Consider the following 22,110-nt stretch of genomic DNA (forward strand, 5'->3'; position numbering starts at 1 on the left):
AGGTCAAACAGAAGTTGGGTCACTGCTCTGACTGCTGTAAAGGGGATTGTGGCATTGAGTCCTTTCCAACTCCTAATCTTATGACAGAATGATTTAACTATAATTTTTATGTTTTGGTTAATATGAAAGAGAACTTCGATCTAAAAAGATGCCTGCTGTGTCTTCTTCCTCCCTCAACTCCCCTCTGCCCCTACCAAGTAAGTTCCCATAGGTCAGTTCCCATGGAGGGAGGGGTTGGATCTTTGAGATCTGTCAGGGAATAAAACAAACACCTGTAACAGTTCCTGGCACATACTAGACACCCAAATATTTCATTAAGTGTCTAATGTTATTGTACTTTGCCTCAAGATTGGCTGCGACTGTCAGATACAGTTGATTTGCTTGGGTAGTGCTGTCAGAGGTATTTTTGCATGTAATGAGTCACTTTGATAATTTTCCACATTTTAAAGAGAGAAAGAAATGAGGCACATTTACAAGTATATCACTGAAAGGGCTGAAGGTAGTTGAATTGGGTAACGAGGAGGTTCTGTGCTGGTGCTATTCTCCTTTAGAAAGGAAGATGTGGTCTTGTGGTTAGTAAGGTAGATGATAACCAGACGACCCCAAATCTAATTTTAGCCAGGCTGCTGAACAGTATGATTTGGCACAGAGCACACATTGTACTCACCTTCGATTGCTTGATTTTCTACTCATTGCCTAACAAATATCCTGGACACTTAAGGGCAGCAATTTAACTCCTAATCCAGGATCTTACCATACCCAACCTACCTTTTTAACCCTCTCAACTAAAACCCATAGCCAGCTAAACTCTTAAATCTATAACAAAAAAATGAGTCACCTGTTTCCTGTTCTCTGCCTCTCCTATATTTAAGACCATCCTTCTTTACATGGATGGTCTGGGAGTTGAGACGGATTACAAGTATTTAAAGATGGTCAGAAGTTTGGCATAACAGAAGTGTCAGCTAACGGTTATAACAATAAATAGTAAAATAAATTGAGTACAACAGAGAGCAGGACTGGAGGGGGAGTGGGAAAAGCAAGTAGCAAATGATTGGAATTAACTTTTGTTCCCATACGTAACCATCTGATAGCCACCACCCCCACCCCCTTCCCCCTAATTACTTACTGTGTGTACTTCAGAGAGTGATAAAAATAGTACTGTGTTTCACTCTCTCTAATGTGTTTAGGGAGCTCTGAAGCCCACCTTACGGAAGGGGAAGGGACACAGGAGCCTATTTTGCATGAGATACTAGTCAAGTCACTCAATGTGTGTAATCTCCCAACAGGGAGATGGCCTCTGGTTGTTCAGTGACTTGCTCAGTATCATGGAGTCAGAAAAAACTAGCAATTCGGTTAGACTCATTTTTGTACAACATTCTGTACTGCTTTTATTTTACATATATGTGCATTTATTATTTATTTATTTTTGAGGAAGATTAGCCCTGAGCTAACATCTGCTGCCAATCCTCCTCTTTTTGCTGAGGAAGACTGGCCCTGAGCTAACCTCTGTGCCCATCTTCCTCTACTTTCTATGTGGAACACCTGCCACAGCATGGCTTGTCACGCAGTGACACATCTGCACCCAGGATCTGAACTGGCAAACCCCGGGCCGCCGAAGTGGAATGTGTGCACTTACCTGCTTATGTGCATTTATTTACATGTTTATATACATTACTCCATAACCAAGCTGAATCTTCCTTTATACCTTTTGTGGTTGGGGTAGTAGAGAAATATTACAGCCCACAATCAGACGTATCTAGAAGAGCAGAACTTGTATGACACCTTGTAAATTAAACTAGCACGTTTAATAATGTGTAACTACTCATACTTAATGTTTTTCTCCCTTTTCTTCCAAAAGGCTCATTTTTCTCCGTTTCTCTACTATCAAAGTCAAGAACTGCCTAATAGTTCTGTCAAGGAGGCTCCAGCTCCTCCTCCTGCTCCTCTGGAGGTCTCGAGTCTGCATAGTACAGAGGAAGTAGATCATAAGCCTAAGCTCTGCAGGCTGGTTAAAGGTGAAAATGGCTATGGCTTTCACTTAAATGCCATTCGGGGCCAGCCAGGACCATTCATTAAAGAGGTATGGTAATCTGGTTCCAGCAGCCCAATGAACACAGCCACAATTAGGAGAGTCAATTTTTCCCACCTATTGATGGCTTAGTAAAAAGGTGACATTGAAGGCCTACACTGAGGGTCCCACTTGGGTTCAAATAAATGCTTTTGTGGTCCCTTACCCTTTAGATAGCTACTAGTACATCCTAAGCTCATATCTTTTGTTTCTTAGACAGCTGTTTCACCTAATTTTCCCTTTAGATACTTTGAAATCAAATAAACACAGTGAGTTGACATGACTCTAGTTGACAGTCACTATCCACTCTGACTGGGAGTGATACTTGTTTGCTCTGTGCATTTGGCCTCATGCCCCTACCCTGTGGGGACTGACAGTGAGAAGACTATCCCTAGAGCTCTCAAGGGAACTTATGAAATCTAAGGCCTTCAACCCAGAAGACATAATATATGATGTTCAACCACTGTAACACTACTCATTTGAGTATGGAAGTTGTTGCTTTCATAAGCAGAAAAGCATTAGAGCACCTTTCTTAACTTCTGTACCTCAAGAAGAAATAACACGGTTAAGAATAAAATCTCAAATTCCTCATCTCTCCTTTAAAGGGAAACTAGTCTAACATTCCCTTATTCGTGTTTGGAAGTGATAACTCAGAACCTCTCTGTTCACAGGTACAGAAGGGCAGCCCTGCTGACCTCGCTGGGCTGGAGGATGAGGATATCATCATTGAAGTGGATGGGGTTAATGTGCTGGATGAACCCTATGAGAAAGTGGTGGATAGAATCCAGAGCAGTGGAAAGAATGTCACACTCTTAGTTTGTGGACAAAAGGCCTACAATTATTTCCAGGCTAAGAAAATCCCTATTGTTTCCTCCATGGCTGATCCACTGGATGCCCCCCCCAATTCCAAAGAAGGAACCCTGGTGGAGTCAGAGCAGGACTTGCACATGGCAAAAGAACGAGTGAGTGGTCACACATTTCTCTCAGTGATCTAACTTACCAGAGTATACTAAAGTCCTTAATAAGTGCACCTCATGTCTACGTTTACGACAGATTTCCTAAAATACTAGAAAATCACAATGTAAGGATAACTAGCAAATCAAGTTATCATGGGGAGAAGAAGTAGCATAAGGATAACAAAATTCTTAGTTTTCATAGCATGGAGTTGACAGTCACTGTCTAGAGTTGATAGATCAAGAAGTAAAAGTAAGAAGTTTAGGGGGCCAGTCTGGTGGTGCAGCAGTTAAGTGCGCACATTCTGCTTCTGCGGCCTGGGGTTTGCTGGTTCGGATCCTGGGTACGGACATGGCGCTGATTGTCAAGCCGTGCTGTGGTAGGCGTCCCACATATAAAGTAGAGGAAGATGGGCATGGATGTTAGCTCAGGGCCAGTCTTCCTCAGCAAAAAGAGGACGATTGGCAGTAGTTAGCTCAGGGCTAAACTTCCTCAGAAAAAAAAAAAGTAAGAAGTTTATCAAAATTATAATGGGGACCACCAGAAGAACCTGAATCAAACTATCTATGTACAAATTCTGGTTCTGGTTCTGGTTCTATGTATAAATTCTAGTGTTTAAGATTCAGTGCTCTCACTGCCATGGCCCAGGTTTGTATCCTGGTTAGGGAACCATACCACCCGTCTGTCAGTTGTCATACTGTGGCAGCTGCGTGTTGCTGTGATGCTGAAAACTATGCCACTAGTATTTCAAATACCAGCAGGGTCAACATGGTGGACAAGTTTCAGTGACGCTTCCAGACTAAGACAGCCTAGGAAGAAGGACCTGGCCACCCACTTCTGAAAAACTGGCCACCAAAACCCTATGAATAGCAGCAGAGCATTGTGTGATATGGCGGAAAGTGAAAGGATGGTGCAAAAAGACCGTGCAGGCTTCTGCTCTGTTGTACACAGGGTCACTAGTAGTCAGAATCGACCCAATGGCACTAAGAACAACAACAAACATCAGACCATAGCACACACAGTAGCCACTGACCTTCTACTCTGGACTGCTTCACAAAGAAAGTATTCTAGTTAGTTGTCTTTAAAAATTCTCTATCATTTCTACAGGAAGTCAACTATAGTACTATGCTGGCTTTATAGAAAAGAAATATATACAGACATCAAGAAACTTGTTAGTGTCAAACAGCAAGCTGAAAACAAAAGCAAGTGTAGAATGCAGGTCATCTGGCCTCTAGTGAGTGACTGTGCCCCCTGAATTAAGTCATGCAACTCTAGAATAGACTGTCCATCTCCTAATGTTCACACTCTACCACTTATGGATCCTTTGTTTTCTTTTGCACAGGCTGACAGTACAGCTTCTCATTCTTCTTCCAATTCTGAAGATACAGTGATGTGATGAGAGCAAATAATGGCTTTGGCTGATAGCTGTTTCTGGGTATTTAATAGGAATCTTTTCCCAAGGAATGAGCTGCCACCCGTTTACCGTCTCTGTTAGAAGACAACTCCTCTGGAAGCCAGTTCATTATGTGTGATTGTCTTAGGGGCAGCTATTGCAGATGGCTTATTTATGGTCAACTTAGGAAAAGTTAAGGCAGGAGCCAGATTCTTTTCATGTGATCTCTTTCAAGCTTCAACTTAACTATATTTCTCTGTATGATGATATTTCTTACTTCCATAGGCTCCTTGAGCACCAAAGATGATTCATAAATCTGTATATGTGAGAGCTGCTAATTAAAGTATCTGAGCAAATAAGCCTATTAAAATTATGCTTTTATAAGACTATTGCAGTTGCTAAAATAAATACCATGATAAATCCCTTTTGAGTATGCTCGAAACTTCTTTGTTAGCTGACATAAACCTTAATCGTGCTTTTGTTTTTCGTAAACTTTTTATGCTTTAACCTTCATTTTGCCTCTAGAAACCCAAAACACAATAAAATTCAGAAAAAGATCTTACTAATAAAAAGAGACTTTCTGGTAATAAAATTCAGGGTTTTCTTAAATTGCATTTCCGAGTATTCTGTAAAATTTTCAACATCTTCTTTTTACAGATGAAGAAATTGAGTTCCAGGATGGGAAAGTGACTTTTTCTAGTTAACAGTTATTCATTGTTTTACCCCACAGCATGAGGGGCAGATGGAAAGACAAAAATGAGACATCACTGAATTGAATGTAATAATACTTAATAATACTAAGTTAAGTCTTAAATAATGCTAAGTTAAAAGGAAATCAATAAAAATGACTTACTTGAAGTCTCTGTTGGTAGGATCTATTTCAGTCGCACACCACCCCTTCCCCAGAAAAGAACAGATAACCTCTTGGTTGTTTTAATGGGGCTGGGGTTGGGGGAGCGGGGGTGGGACACCAACTCACATTAGATCACACAAGCATAATACTGAGCTATCCTTGATAAAATGAAGTTAAGGCCAAAGTGTTACAATCTCTGATTTTAATGACAGACAATCTCAAGGGAAAGCCATAACCTTCTCCATGTGAACCTTGACTAAGAAATTCCAAGTGTTTCACCCAGCTACCTTACACTTCTCTTACCCTAGAGTTCCAGCGTGTTTTCCCTCCTAGTTTCTTGTGACTTTTCCACCCGCCTCTCCCACACCGCACCAGCCTCAAACCTACACAGGATGCTCTTGGCTAAGTACTAGCTTGAGTTACTTTGCTCTCTCACATTCTAGCTGATGCTACTCATGATCATCATCTGATGAGGAAGGTGTAAGCTGGAGGCTGAACATGCTACCACAGCATTTTCTTTGTTTAAAAATGTTAGGCCCTGGTCCCCTCCATTTTTTCCCTTTTATATACAAATCCTGAAACCACTAGCCTATAGCAGTCTGTAACAGGCACGGCTTCAAGGTGCCATATGCTTCTCTGGTGCCTGTTTGTGAGCCAGATAGAGGAACAGTATGCTGGAAAGAGCACTGACAAGGAAGATCACATCAAACCAACGGTGATAGAAGTTGAACTGCAGCTCTCCAAGGACTTCGGTGATTATGGTGCGGTATTCTAGAGGCATGCTCATTCGGATCAGCAGTACAGAGGACACAAAGTACATGCCCTGTAAGTCAAACAAATTAATCTACAAGTCACTTTGAATGCAGTGAGGGACAGGTCAAAGGAAAACGTTAAAATACGTAAAAGTATAAAACACATTTCTGGTATTTTACGGCTGTAAACATAAAGCTAATTCATTAAACTTACCATTATCTGTGCTAATAGCAGGACAATGACATTGGAGGACTTACTGCTAGAGATGGCATAAAAGAACTGTCAAGAAAGACAGGAGAGATGAACTTATGCAGTACTGCTAGATTCCTGTGTCAAGAACATTAAGCAGCAAGGTTAACATTTCATTGTCTCTTCCATGCCACAATCCTGTATAGAACAATTTATATGGTTAAGGCTATAATGAAGAGACCGAGACTGCCAAAAAAGGATCCAGTTATAGTTTTCCCATAGGGATAATTGGTGGTTTTAAGTACTACATTATAACATGAAAGGATTCTGATGGCTATCAAACTTTTCAGAAACTACGTGATACATATGACTTTAACATCGCTATAAAATATTGAAACAGATTACTCCAGGCCACTACAAGCCCTTGAAATTGTTATTAGGCTCCTGAGCTCTTTCCAAAATTGTGCTAGATGCTTGGAGATCCCTTCTTTTCTCCTCCCAACCTCTTCTCTCCTTTCATTCAAACAACTCTTGGACCTTGAAATTCCTACCTTTTCTACCAGTGAGGACTCACCGTCTACTTCCAGGAAGCCTTCCTATGTTGATCAGAAAAAACAGCTGAACATTCTGCTTCTCCTACTTCTGTATCCTCCTTACAAGTGACTCTTATAGTTATTTTTCTAACCTCAAATAGCTATCCCATTCATTCATTCCAAATATCTGCTGAGAACCCACCATGTGCCAGGTTCTGTTCTCATGCTGGGGCCATATCAGTGAACACAACAGACCATGATCTCATTCTATGACCTTTGGTAAATGTACTTATCTGATTGGTATATGATGTAAATAGATCATCATCAATTTATGTATTTAACTTTTTTTTATTCTGTTGTATAAATATCTGTCTTTTAAATATTTGTGACTGCTGTTTAAGATCTCCAGAAGGCAGAAATCTTAGGTAAAATTATCTTATGGTGCCACATGTAATTAAACAAATAATAAGTACTTGTTAACTCTGTGATACAACATACCTTGGTAAGAGTGATCAGCAATCCTCTGATTGATGTGACAATGATTATTCCAACCAGAATGAAGGAAATGTGTTGGGACCAAAACTTCACCTGCCACCATAATAAGAAAAAAAGATATCTGTTAAATCTCTGTTTAAAGAGATGTGAAGGCTAAGAAGATGCATACTGATCACTTATGTGACTGTGAGAGAGAAGTTCATTATGCCCTAACTGATTTTTAAAAAGTTTTTAGGGAAGGAGGAAACCGTGTTAAGTGGCAACTAAAACATCAATAGGAAGACTGCAGTGAGTATCTTAATTAGCAGACCTAATCAAGACTCAAGGACAGAAAAAAGCAAGTGTAGTGAAGGGATGAAAGTAACACTAATAAATCAGAAAAGCTAATACAGCTTCAATGTACTCGGTGAAAAACATATTAAAATAAAACTAAATAGCAGCTTGCTTATTTTTAATATTTGCGAATAATAGTCCTCTGATCACCTACAACTTTAAGGAATTTTTCTTTTTATAATAAAAGAACATATAACATTCTCAGCTATGGTCTAGGGAATAGATGGCCTTCATTTGAACCACATGCTGATACCTTCTTCTCCCGTGAGACTGTTTCATAGTGAGAGGCAGCTTTGGGACCCTGTGCTTGATTCAGGTCTGAGAAGTGTCTGAGGGAGAGCTGTTATTACTAACATCTAAAAGATGTTATTCAGAATTAAGAAATATGGAGTATATAGATGAATTATAGATAGAATATATATATATATATGCAGTAACTAATAGCCTCAGAAACCTCTGGTAAGAAAGAGCATTTCTAAAAATTCAGCCCAGTAAAAAATTTAAAAGAGGAAAACATATATGCAACAAGAGTGAAGCATCCTTTAGAGTATAATTTATATACCACTTGAAGGATAGATACTATGCTCCTTTACATGAAAAAGGATACACTATTGATCTGTCATCAAAAAAACGTGTGCTTTGAGCTGTTTCTCAAGGCCTGGAGCTCAATTTGCTCAGGTTCATTTTTATTTTCTCTACCTACCAGAGGCATGTCCAGCTGAGATGGATGTCTGGGTGGTAGCATGCAGTCTGTGGCTAGAATCACAGCACAGCTAACTGGCCCCCATGGGACTAAGAACATGACATTGGTCCTATTACCAAAGTGCTAATCAGCCAGAATCACTGGCCATATATATACACCTGGAAAATAAACTATTCTATAAAAAAAGACATTAAACTTAAATTGGACAAGAGTGTGTTTGACGACAGTGGTATTATAAAACAGTAGAGAGATGATTAAAAAAAATTTGTGCACAGGTTACAGTTACCATCTTTAGCTCAAAGTCCACATTAATTAAATGATAAAGATAATTTTTTACAGCAGAAATCATTTCAGTTCTAACATGGAACACTAATTAGTAGTTAATTTTCTACCAGAGGAGTCAAAGGTGAGTTGTGTGTTTGAAGATCTCATCAAATATCCCAGAGAAAAGCATCTGAATATTTGGTAGGGAGAAACTGGTGAGTGGTAGCTGGCTACAGAGAAGCAGAGGAAGAACTGTAGAAATAATCAGCATCCACGACAAAAATAAGTACCAGTCATGACTTATGGTTTTATGCTCTTTACAAATTTGGCATATGAATACGTCAAAACATACAGAGGAGAGTGGGAAGAACAAAAGCATAATTAAGTACCTATAGTAAGGAAGTGGAATCTTAACAATTGTAATGTATAGGAGATAAAATAGAAAGAAACATAACCAGAATCTTGATACAACTCTTACATCAAATTGGATCCCAAGATAATTCACAGTGATCTCAATGCCTCTTGTGACGGGATCAGTTTTCCCAACTCGGTCAAAAACGATATTGATGGTTGCCTGCAGAAACACAGACCTTCACCTTAGAGCATATCAGTAATCACTTACTATTTCAAAAAGTGATTTAGGGGCTGGCCCCGTGGCCAAGTGGTTAAGTTCAGGTGCTCCGCTTTGGCAGCCAGAGTTTCACCAGTTCAAATCCTGGATGAGGACATAGCACCGCTAGTCAGGCCATGCTGAGGTGGCGTCCCACATGCCACAACTAGAAGGACCGACAACTAAAATATGCAACTATGTACTGGGGGGATTTGGGGAGAAAAAAGTAGGAAAAAAAAAAAGAAGACTGGCAACAGTTGCTATCTCAGGTGTGAATCTTTAAAAAAAATGATTTAAAATAATGAATTAATCACCACAACATATCTTATAGGTGGATGTTCCTAAAAATGCAATTCTACTCTCAATCCAAATCATATATAAGAAATCCATCTTGGCCATTCACATATAGGTAAACAAAAGTCCCTATCTACCCAATCTTTTCTGTAAAGAGTCAAGGGGAAGAAGGCTATGACATATACACATTAATTTATCAGGAGCCAGAAAGGTAATATTCTGATAGATGAAGTCAGAGCAAGAGAATCAAGGAATTCCAAAGTCATTCCCTGTGGTTATTTCTGAATGCTCTAAGAGCAATCACTAAAATAACAAAAAGAGTTATAGCTAACAAGCCAACAAAGGAGATTAAATGGAATTATGAAAGATACCCAATTAATCTAAAAGGTGGCAAAAAAAAAATAAGGAATAAGAGAAGAAAGCACAGATGGGACAAACAAAAAGCAAATAGCAACACCGTTGTTTTAAACCCAACCATATCAGTAATTATGTTAAATGTAAATGGTCTAAACCAGGGATTGGGAAACTCTGCCACTGCAGTGTGCTAGTAGCTACAGATAATATATAGACGAATGGGCTTGGCTGTGTTCCAAAACTTTATTTACAAAAGCAGGTGGTGGCTGGATTTGGCCTGTGGGTTGCAGATGGCTAACTCCTAGTCTAACCATGCCAATTAAATGGCAGAGACTGTCAGACTGTATAAAAAAGCCAGACCCAACTACATGTTGCTTACAAGAAACCCACTTTAAACATAAAGATACAAATAGGTTAAAAGTAAAAGAATAGAAAAAGATATATTAGGCTAATACTAATCAAAAGAAAGCTGGAATGTCTATATTAATATCAGACAAAACAGATTTCATAGCAAAAAATATTACCAGGGATTAAAAGGGTTATTTCATAATGATAAAAGGATCATTTCAACAAAGGGTACATAATGACCCTAAATGTACCTAATAACAGAGCTTTAACATATATGAAGTAAAAACTGATAGATCTGAAAAAAAAAAAAAAGCAATAGACAAACCCACAGCAATAGTTGGAAATTTCAACACCCTTCTCTCATTAATTGATAAGCAGGCAGAAAATCAGTAAGGATATAGAAAACGTTAACAATATTATCAACCAACTTGACCTATTTGACATTTAGAGAACATTCCTGCCAAGAAGAGCAGAATACACATTCTACACAAGTGCACATGGAACATTACCCATAGTTGACCATATTCTGGGTCAGAAAACAAGTCTCAATAAATTTAAAAAGATTCAAATCAGGATGGCAGCATCATGGCGGAGTGGGCTCTACCCTGAGACTCTCCCCACTAAGAACATTCATAAAACAACAGACATTCATACAACACAAAAGATATCTGAGAGATCCACACAGCCATATGTCTGAAGGTGGAGGTGCTGGACCCCCCGGGAGGCAGTGGAAGGAGGTAAGGGGCTCTCCTGTCCCTCTCCAATTAGCAGCAATCTAGGCGCAGGACTGTGTGTGGCTCTGAGAGGAGACGGGGGAAAGGGCAGCCCTCTGCGAGAATGCCTTTGCTCTGGGAGTTGCCTCCCAGCCTGTGGGAACACCCCACACAGAGGAGGCTAAGCAACTGCGGGGACATCTTCACCAGCTGAGTAGCCCAGGAGGGCAGACAGTGAGCGTAGAGTGGGAGTGCCTCTGGGATCATGTACGTGAAAGAAAGTGCCTGTATACCCACCTGGCACACCAGCTTGGCCAATGGGGCAAAGCAATGGACCCCTGTCAGAGCACCTGCACACCTACCTGTGTAAAGCAGCAGCAGCCAGTGGGCAAACGCAGATGGACCCTGTCAGCACATCTTCCAAAGAACAGGCACAGCCGCCAGGGATTGTGACAGGCTTAGAATACACAACACCTGCCCACCCCCTCAGTGGCAGAAGGTGGAATCTGCACCTAATACTACCACTATGTGACAGCACAAATCCACCCCATCAAATAGTATGAAGAGGAATATTAAACTCCAGACCAGAAGGAAAATGTCAAGCACTCAGAAATCAATCCTGGAGTCACAGCAGTTTACAATAAAAATGACAGAGAATTCACAACAGCTATCATAAAGACACTCAGTGGGTTACAAGAAAACTCAGACAGTTCAATGAAATCAGGAAAAAAATTAAAGAACAGAGGGAATTCTTCACAAAAGAGATTGAAAGTATAAAAAACAAATCAGAAATGTTGGAGATGAAAAACAATGAATGAGATAAAGAAAAATCTAGAGTCCTTAAATAACAGAGCTGATATTATGGAAGACAGAATTAGCAATTTAGAGGACAGAAATATGGAAATGCTTCAGATAGAGGAGGAGAGAGAACTAAGACTAAAAAGAAATGAAGAAATTCCCCAAGAAATATCTGACTCAATTAGGAAATGCAACATAAGGACTATGGTATTCCACAGGGAGAAGAAAGGGAGAAAGGAGCAGAGAGCTTGTTCAAAGAAATAATAGCTGAGAACTTAAATGAAGCCAATAGAAATCCTAATTACATCAATGTAAAAAGACCTTCTCCAAGAAAAACTGGCATAAGTCAATAACAAAGAAAAAAATACTAAGGGCAGCAAGGCAGAAGAAAAGGATGTACAAAGGAACCCCTATCAGGCTTTCAGTAAATTTCTCAGCAGAAATCTTATAGGCTAGAGGAGAATGGAATGATATGTTCAAAATTGTGAAAGACAAAGCACTTTCAGCCAAGAATACTCTATCCAGCAAAAATATCCTTCAGATATTATGGAGAAATAAAAACTTTCCCAGATAAACAGAAACTGATGGAGTTCATCACCACAAGACAGCCCTCCTACCCCGTCAAGCAACGATCAAGAAGGCCCTCATACCTGAAGAAAAAAGGAAAGGGTTTACAAAGTCTTGAGCAAGGAGATAAACAGGCAGACAAAATCAGAAAATTGCAGCTTTTTATCAGAACAGGTTAGCAAACACTTATAACATTAAAGATAAAGGGAAGGAAAACATAAAAAATAACTATAATCACTTCTTTTTAACCACAACTCATAACACAAAACGGAGTAAGTTGTGACAACAACAACTTAGATGGGGAAGAGGAAAGGAATGGGACTTGCCTAGATCAAGGGAATAAGAAGCTATCAGAAAATGGACTATCTCATCTACGAGATCTTTTATACAAACCTCACAGTAACCACTAAACAAAAAACCAAAACAGAGACACAAATGATAAATAAAGAGAAAACTGAGTAAACCATCATAGAGAACTACCAAACTGAATTGGCAGTCAGAAATATATGGGACAAGAAACAAGGGAAATACAGAACAACCAGAAAACAAGTGATAAAATGGCAGTATTGACCCCTCATATAGCAATAATTAGTCTAAATGTAATTGAATTGAATTCTGCAATCAAAAGACACAAAATGGGTGGATGGATTAAAAAACAAGACCCAACAATATGTTGTCTCCACAAACACATCTCGGCTCTAAAGACAAACCCACACTCAGAGTGAAGTGAAGGAAGATGATACTCCAAGCTAACGGCAAACAAAAGAAAGCAAGTGTTGCCATACTCATATCAGACAAAGTAGACTTCAAGATAAAAAAGGCCATGAGAGACAAAGAGGGGCAGTATATAATGATAAAAGGGACACTCCACCAAGAGAACATAACACTTATAAATATATATGCCCCTAAGACAGGAGCACCAAAGTACATAAAGCAACTGTTAACAGACTTAAAGGGAGAAATTAAGAGCAACACAACAATAGTAGGAGACCTTAACACCCCACTTACATCAATGGATAGGTCATCCAGACAGAAGGTCAACAAGGAAACTGTAGAATTAAACAAAAAACTAGTCCAGATGGACTTAAGAGATATATACAGAACACTCCATCCGAAAACAGCAGAATACATATTCTTCTCAAGTGCACTTAGGATATTCTCAAAGACAGACCATATGTTGGAAAACAAGGCAAGCCTCAATAAATTTAAGAAGACTGAAATCATATCAAGCATCTTTTCCGACCATAACGCTATGAAACTAGAAATCAACTACAAGAAAAAAACTGGGACAGTGACAAATATTTGGAGACTAAACAACAGGCTACTGAACAACCAATGGATCACTGAAGAAATTAAAGGAGAAATAAAAAAATATCTGGAGACAAATGAAAATACACCATACCAACTCATATGGGATGCAGCAAAAGCAGTCCTAAGGGGGAAATTCATAGCAATACAGGCCCACCTTAACAAATAAGAAAAATCTCAAATAAGCAATCTCGAACTACACCTAACAAAATTAGAAAAAGAAGAACAAAGCCCAAAGTCAGCAGAAGCAGGGAAGTAATAAAAATCAGAGCAGAAATAAATGAAATAGAAACCAAAGAAACAAAAACAAAAACAGTTAGAAAGGAGCAATGAAACTAAGAGCTGGTTCTTTGAGAAGACAGACAAAGTTGACAAACCCTTAGCCAGACTCACTAAGAAAAGAAGAGAAAAGGCTCAAGTAAATAAAATTAGAAATGAAAGAGGAGAAATTACAACAGACACCACAGAAACACAAAGGATTATAAGAGAATACTATGAAAAACCATGTCAACAAATTGTACAACTTAGAAAAATGGATAAATTCTTAGAATCATACAACCTCCCAAAACTGAATCAAGAAGAAATAGAGAACCTGAATAGAACAATCACAACTAAAGAGATTGAAACAGTGATAAAAAACCTCCCCAAAAATAAAAGTCCAGGACCAGATGGCTTCTCTGGAGAATTCTACCAAACATTCAAAGAAGATTTAATACCTATCCTTCTCAACTATTCCAAAAAATTGAAGACGATGGAACACTTTCTAACACATTCTGTGAGGCCAACATCACCCTCATCTCAAAGCCAGACAAGGACAACACAAAGAAGGAAAATTACAGGCCAGTATCACTGATGAACATAGATGCAAAAATCCTCAACAAAATATTGGCAAACCAGATACAGCAACACATTAAAAGGATCATACACCATGATCAAGTGGGATTTATACCAGGGAAGCAGGGATGGTTCAATATCCACAAATCAATCAATGTGACACACCACATTAACAAAATGAGGAATAAAAACATATGATCATCTCAATAGATGCAGAGAAAGCATTTGACAAGATCCAACATCCATTTATGATAAAAACTCTCTATAAAATGGGTATAAAAGGAAAGTACCTCAACATAATAAAGGCCACATGTGACAAGCCCACAGACAAAATCATGCTCAATAGGGAGAAACTGAAAGCCACCCCTCTGAGAACAGAAACAAGACAAGGTTGCCCATTCTCACCACTCTTATTCAACATAGTACCGGAGGTTTTGGTCAGAGCAATTAGGCAAGAAAAAGAAATAAAAGGTATCCAAATTGGCAGTGAAGAAGCGAAACTCTCAGTGTTTGCAGATGACATGATTTTATATATAGAAAACCCTAAAGAATCCATTGGAAAACTATTAGAAATAATCAACAACTACAGCAAAGGTGAAGGGTACAGAATCAACTTACAAAAATCAGTTGCATTTCTATACTCTAATAACAAACTAACAGAAAGAGAACTCAAGAATACAATCCCATTTACAATCACAACAAAAAGAATAAAATATCTAGGAATAAACTTAACCAAGGAGATGAAAGACCTATACAATGAAAACTATAAAACATTATTGAAAGAAATTGATGATGACATAAAAAAATGGAAAGATATTCCATGCACATGGATTGGAAGAATAAATATCATTAAAATGTCCATACTACCTAAAGCAGTTTACAGATTTAATACAATCTGAATCAGAATCCCAATGAAATTCTTCACAGAAATAGAACAAAGAATCCTGAAATTCATAAGGGGCAACAAAAAACCCCAAATAGATACAGCAATACTGAGAGAAAAGAACAAAGCTGGAGGCATTACAAGCCTGACTTCAAAATATACTACAAAGCTATAGCAATCAAAACAGCATGGTACTGGTACAAAAACAGACACACAGATCAATGGAACAGAACTGAAAGCCCAGAAATAAAACCACACATCTATGGACAGCTAATCTTCAACAAAGGTGCCAAGAACATACAACAGAGAAAAGACAGTGACTTCTTCAATAAATGGTGTTGGGAAACCTGGACAGCTACATGCAAAAGAATGAAAGTAGATCATTATCTCACATCATACACAAAATAAACTCAAAATGGATCAAAGACTTGAAGATAAGTCCTGAAACCATAAAACTCCTGGAAAAGAAACATAGGTAGTACACTCTTTGACATTGAACTTAAAAGGATCTTTTCAAATACCATGTCTTCTCAGATAAGGGAAACAAAAGAAAAAACAAACAAGTGGGAGTTCATCAGACTAAAGAGCTTCTGCAAGGCAAAAGAAACTAGGATCAAAACCAAAGACAACCCACCAATTGGGAGAAAATTTTTGCAAATCATTTATCCGATAAGGGGTTAATCTCCACAATATATAAGGAACTCACACAACTGAACAACAAAAAAACAAAGAGCCCAATCAACAAATGGGCAGAGGACATGAACAGACATTTTTCCAAAGAAAACATACAGATAGCCAATAAACACATGAAAAGATGCTCAACACCACTAATCATCAGGGAAATACACATCAAAACTATACTAAGATACTACCTTACGCTTGTTAAAAAGGCTATAATCACTAGGATTAAAAATAACAAATGTGGGGCCGCTCCATGGCTGGGTGGTTAAGTTCTCGCGCTTCGCTGCAGCGGCCCAGGGTTCGGATCCTGGGTGCGGACATGGCACTGCTCGTCAGGCCACGTTGAGGCGACGTCCCACATTCCACAACTAGAAGGACCTGCAACTAAGATATACAACTGTGTACAGGAGGAGTTTGGGGAGATAAAGCAGAAAAAAAAACAAAAAAGATTGGCAACAGTTATTAGCCCAGGCGCTAATGTTTAGGGAAAAAAAAATAACAAATGTTAGAGAGGGTGTGGAGAGAAGGGAACTCTCATACACTGCTGGTGGGAATGCAAACTGGTGCAGCCACTATGGAAAACAGTATGGAGATTCCTCAAAAAACTAAAAATAGAACTACCATATGACCCAGCTATCTCACTACTGGGTATCTACCCAAACAACTTGAAAACAACAATCCAAAGTGACCTATGTACCCCTATGTTCACTGCAGCACTATTCACAATAGCCAAGACATGGAAACTATCTGAGTGCCCATTGACTGATGATTAGATAAAGAAGATGTGGTATATATATACAACAGAATAATACTCAGCCAGAAAAAAAGACAAATTCATCCCATTTGCAACAACATGGAAAGACCTGGAGGGAATTATGATTAGCGAAATAAGCCAGACTGAGAAAAACAAACATCAGATGATTTCACTCACATGTGGAATATAAACAAGCACATGGACAAAGAAAACAGTTCAGTGGTTACCAAGGGAAGCAGGGTAGGGGGTACGCACAGGGGGTGAAGGGGACCACCTATGTGGTGACAGACAAGAAATAATGTACAAGTGAAATTTCACAATGATGTAAACTATTATGAGCTCAAATAAAAAAATTAAAAATAGAAATACTATATGACCCAGCTATCCAACTACTGGGTATTTAGCCAAAGAACTTGAAATCAACAATTCAAAGAGACTTATGCACCCCTATGTTCACTGCAGCATTATTCACAATAGCCAAGACGTGGAAGCAACCCAAGTGCCTATCAACTGATGAATGCATAAAGAAGATGTGCTGTATATATATAAAATGGAATACTATTCATCCATAAAAAGGACAAAATGGTCCCATTTGCAACAATATGGATGATCCTTGAGAGTATTATGTTAAGTAAAATAAGCCAGACAGAGAAAGACAAACACCATATGATTTCATCCATATGTGGAAGATAAACAAAGACATGAACAAAGAGAACAAATTAGTGGTTACTAGAGGGGAAGGAGGTTGGGGAGTGGGCATAAGGAGTAAAGGGGCACATATATATATGGTGACTGACAATAATGTACAACTGAAATTTCACAATGTTATAAACTCCTACGACCGCAACAAAAAAAAAGATTCAAACCATACAAAGTATGTTTCCAGATCACACAGAATTAGAAATCAATTATAGAATGGTATTTAAAAGATCCCCAAATATTTTATAACATACTTCTAAATAACCCATGAGTCAAAGAAGAAATCAAAAGGGAAATTAGAAAGTATTCTGAACTGAATTAAAAAAATCGTATTTCGTGGGGCCGGCCCAGTGGTACAGCGGTTAAATTTGTGCATTATGCTTTGGTGGCCCGGGGTTTGTGGTTTAGATGCTGGGCATGGACCTATGCACTGCTTATCAAGCCATGTTTTAGCAGGTGTCCTACACATAAAATGGAGGAAGATGTTAGCTCAGGGCCAATCTTCCTCAGCATAAAGAGGAGGATTAGCAGTGGATGTTAGCACAGGGGTAATCTTCCTCAAAAAAAAAAATTGCATTTCATGAGAGGGAACTAAAATAGCACTTAGCAAGAAATTTATAGCATTAAAACATCTGTATCAAAAAAGGTTTCGGGGCTGGCCCCGTGGCCGAGTGGTTAAGTTCGCGCGCTCCGCTGCAGGCGGCCTAGTGTTTCATTGGTTCGAATCCTGGGCGTGGACATGGCACTGGCTCATCAAACCACGCTGAGGCAGCATCCCACATGCCACAACTAGAAGGACCCACAACAAAGAATATACAACTATGTACGGGGGGGCTTTGGGGAGAAAAAGGAAAAAAATAAAATCTTTAAAAAAAAAAAAAGGTTTCAAATCAATGATCTTAGCTTCCACTTAAAGAAATTAGAAAAAGAAGATCCAAAATAAGCAGAAGAGAAATAATGAAGATCACAGGAAAAATCAATCAGCTAGAAAGCAGAAAATCAACAGAGAAAATAAATTAATCTGAAAGCTGGTTCTTCGAAAAGTTCAATAAAATTGATAAACTTCTATCTAGACTGATTAGAAAAAAAAGACAAAATTACCAATATCAAGAATGAGAGAGATACCACTTCACGTTAATTAGGATGACTATAATCAATAAGACAGATAAGAAGTGTTAGTGAGGCTGTGGAGAAATTGGAAGCATCACACACTGCTGGCGGGAATGTAAACTCGTGTAACTGCTTTGGAAAACAGGCTGGTAGTTTGGCAGTTCGTCAAAAGGTTAAACAGATAGTTTACATATGATCCACCAATTCTACTCCTATAGGTATATACCTAAGAGAAATAAAAACATACGTCTGTATAAAAACTCATACATGAATGTTCACGACACCATTATTTATAACGACCAAAAAGTAGAAACAACCTAAATGTCCATCAATTGAAGAAGGGATAAATAAAATCTGGCATATCCATATAATGGAATGAATATTATTCAGCCATAAAGAGGAACGAAGTACTGATAGATGCTACAACATACAGAAATCTTGAAAATATTATGCTAAGTAGCCAATCACAAAAGACCACATATTGTATGATTCCATTTATATCAAATGTCCAGAACGGAAATTTATAGAGACAGAAAGCAGATTAGTGGTTGCCTAAGGCTGGGGGAGGGGGAATGGGGGAAAGAAGGAATGACTGCTAATGGATATGGGATTGTTTTTTGGAGTGAAAAATTTGATTTTGGTGATGGAAGAAAACTCTGTGAATTTAATAAAAACCACTGAACTGTAGACTGTATGAGTGAAGTTTACTGCAGGTGAATTATATCTCAATAAAGCGGTTATACAAAAAGAGAATTGAGAGGGGCGACATCATGACAGATTTTACAGATATTAAAAGGATAATAAGGGAATATTATGAGCAATCTTATACTAAAAATTTGACTTCAATAAAAATGGACAAATTCCTTGACAGACACAAACTGCAAAAGCTCACTCAAGAAGGAATAGATAACCTGAATAAACCTTATATCTGTTAAAGGAATTAAATTTGTAGTTAAAAAAATCTTCCTGCAAAAACACCTCCAGGCCCAGATGGCTTCACTGGTAAATTCTACCAAACATTTAAGAAAGAAATAATAATAATTCCATACAAACTCCTCCACTAATTGGAAGAGGAAGGAATACTTCTCAACTTATTCTCTGAGGTTAGCATTACTCTGACCACAAAACCAAGCAAAGGTACTACAAGAAAAGAAAACTATCCTCCGATATTCCACATAAATGTAGATGCAAAACTTAACAAAATCTCAGCAAACGAAATCCAACAAAATATAAAAATGATAATACACCATGGCCAAGTAAGGTTTACTGCAGGAATGCAATGTCAATTTACTATTCAAAATTTATCAATGTAGGGGGCCAGCCTTGTGGCTGAATGGTCAAGTTCACGTGCTCCACTTTGGCAGCCCAGGGTTCGCTGGTTTGGATCCTGCGTGCAGACTCACACTGCTCATCAAGCCATGCTGTGGCAGCATCCCACAAGGAAGAACTAGAATGACCTACGACTAAGATATACAACTACGTACTGGGACTTTGGGGAGGAGAAAAAAAAAGAGGAAGATTGGCAACAGACGTTAGCTCAGGGCCAATCTTTCTCACCAAAAAGCATTAAAAAAACTCCAAACAACCTATCAATGGAATTTGCTATATTAGCAGACTAAAAAAGAAAAACCATATGATCATCTCAATAGATGCAGAAAAAGCATTTGTCAAAATCAAACACATTTTCATGATTAAAAACACTCAACAAACTATGAATAGAAGGTACTTCCTCAGCTTGACAAGGGTGTCTAGGAAAAGCCAACAGCTAATATCATACTTAATGGAATAAGACTGGATGCTTTCCCCCTAAGATCAGAAACAAGATCAGGATGACTGCTCTTACCATTTATATTTAATTTTGCGTTTGTCAGTGCAGTAAGACTGGAGGAGAAGAAGTAAAGAAGAAAGATGGGACGGGATGAGAGGGAAAGGGAAGGGAAGAGAATAGAGGGGAAAGGAATGGAAAGGAAGGGGAGAGAAGAAATAAAAGACATCCAGATTGGAAAGGAAGAAGTAAAACTATATTTGCAGAGATCTGACTATGTAGAAAATCCTATGAAATCTATAAAAAGCTTCTAGAACCAATAAGGGAGTTTAGCAAGGTTGTAGAATACAAAATCAATATGCAAGAATAAATTTTATATCTATATACCTGCAACACTCAGAAACTTAGATTATAAAAACAATCCCACTTATAAAAGCATCAAAAAGTATTAAATACTTAAGAGCAAAATCTGACAAAAGATGTGAAAGATCTGTACACTACAAACTATAAAACACTGCTGAGAGAAACTAAAGATCTAAACAAATGAAGAGTTATACTGTGTTCACGGACTGGAAGACTCAATATTGTTAAGATGTCACATCTTCAAATTGATCTGATGATTCAGTGACATTCTAATACAAATTCCAGCAGGTGTTTTTGTAGGCATTAATAAGCTGATTCTAAAATTCATATGGAATTGCAAATGACATAGAATAGCCAAAACAAGTGTGAAAAAAGAAGGATAAAGTTGGAGAATTCACACTATCTGATTTCAAGACTTTAAAGCTACAATGATCAAGACAGTGTGGCATTGGCATAAATAAAGGCAAATATAATAATCAATAGAGAGGGACACAGAGCACAGAAACAGACCCACATATATATGATCAGTTAGTTATTGACAAAATTGCAGAGTCAATTCCATGGAGAAAGGATAATCTTTTCAACAAATGGTGCTAGAACAATTGGATATCTATATGCAAAAAAATGACCCTGGATCCATACTCCAACATTATATTAGAAAATTAATGCAAGATGGCTCATAGTCCTAAATGTAAAACTTCTAGAAGACATGCAAAAAAGTGACCTTGGGTTAGGCAAAGATTTCTTAGATACCAAACTAAAACTTTAACCCATAACAGAAAAAAAAGATAAATTAGACTTCATCAAAGAACTCTGAAAGAACACCTTCTTTGAAAGATACTGCTAAAAGAATGAAAAGCCAAGCCACTGACTGGGAGGAAATATTTGAAAATCACATATTTGATAAAGGATTTCCAGAATATATTAAAAAACACTCAAAATCTAATAAAAGGAAAACAGGCTAATTAAAAAATTAGTAAAAGGTTTGAATAGATATATCACCAAAGAGCATAAACAGGTGGCAAATGAGCACATGAAAAGTTGTCCAACATCATTAGCCATTAGGGAAATGCAAATTAAATTCACTACCATCTCATACCTATTAGAATGCCTAAAGTTAAAAAGACCAGCCATTGAAGTGTTGGCAAGGATGTGGAGTTAACAAACTCTCATACCCTGCAGGTGGGAATATAAAGTGGCACAACTTCTTTAGAAAAGTTTGACCATTTCTCCAAAAATTAAAAATACAACTACCATACGACCCAGCCATTCCACACCTGTTTTCTCCCAAGAGAAAAGAGAGCATATGTCCATATACAAACTTGTATGCAAATGTTCACAGCAGCTTTATTTGTAATATCCCCAAACTGGAAACAAACAAATATCCAGCAGTAGGTGAAAAGAGAAATTGTGGCACATCCGTACAATGGAACACTGAGACTCAGAAATGAAAAGAAATAAACTAGTGATACACACAATAACATGGATGAA

The 22,110-nt window shown here is 38.1% G+C and overlaps 2 protein-coding genes across 20 annotated transcripts in view; one reads left to right on the forward strand and one right to left on the reverse strand.

Moving 5' to 3' along the window:
- PDZK1 (PDZ domain containing 1) overlaps window positions 1-5,024 on the forward strand; it is a 48,690-nt gene extending 43,666 nt beyond the window's left edge. For all 14 annotated transcript variants that reach the window (XM_070268396.1, XM_070268387.1, XM_023641311.2 and 11 more), the window contains 3 exons: window positions 1,859-2,080; window positions 2,740-3,030; window positions 4,365-5,024. In XM_070268396.1, the coding sequence (XP_070124497.1) occupies window positions 1,859-2,080; window positions 2,740-3,030; window positions 4,365-4,418 (567 nt within the window). In that variant the 3' untranslated portion in view covers window positions 4,419-5,024. The remainder of the gene's footprint in view (window positions 1-1,858; window positions 2,081-2,739; window positions 3,031-4,364) is intronic.
- A 429-nt stretch (window positions 5,025-5,453) lies between these two features.
- The window catches only part of GPR89A (G protein-coupled receptor 89A), a 52,230-nt gene continuing 35,573 nt past the window's right edge, over window positions 5,454-22,110 (reverse strand). Inside the window, exons 11-14 of one of the 6 annotated variants that reach the window (XR_011439264.1) lie at window positions 9,017-9,112; window positions 7,242-7,331; window positions 6,235-6,348; window positions 5,454-6,091 (exon numbers count right to left, since the gene is read on the reverse strand). Coding sequence is in view for 4 of the 6 variants with exons in the window: in XM_001499085.7 (XP_001499135.1) it covers window positions 5,885-6,091; window positions 6,235-6,300; window positions 7,242-7,331; window positions 9,017-9,112 (459 nt within the window). In the remaining 2 variants the exon portion in view is untranslated. Of the gene's footprint in view, window positions 6,092-6,234; window positions 6,409-7,241; window positions 7,332-9,016; window positions 9,113-22,110 lie in introns of all 6 variants that reach the window. The other 5 variants (XR_001380817.3, XM_001499085.7, XM_014739894.3 and 2 more) reach the window with 5 other exon arrangements.

The sequence above is a fragment of the Equus caballus genome, chromosome 5, assembly GCF_041296265.1.
Source record: "Equus caballus isolate H_3958 breed thoroughbred chromosome 5, TB-T2T, whole genome shotgun sequence".
Lineage (NCBI taxonomy): Eukaryota > Metazoa > Chordata > Mammalia > Perissodactyla > Equidae > Equus > Equus caballus.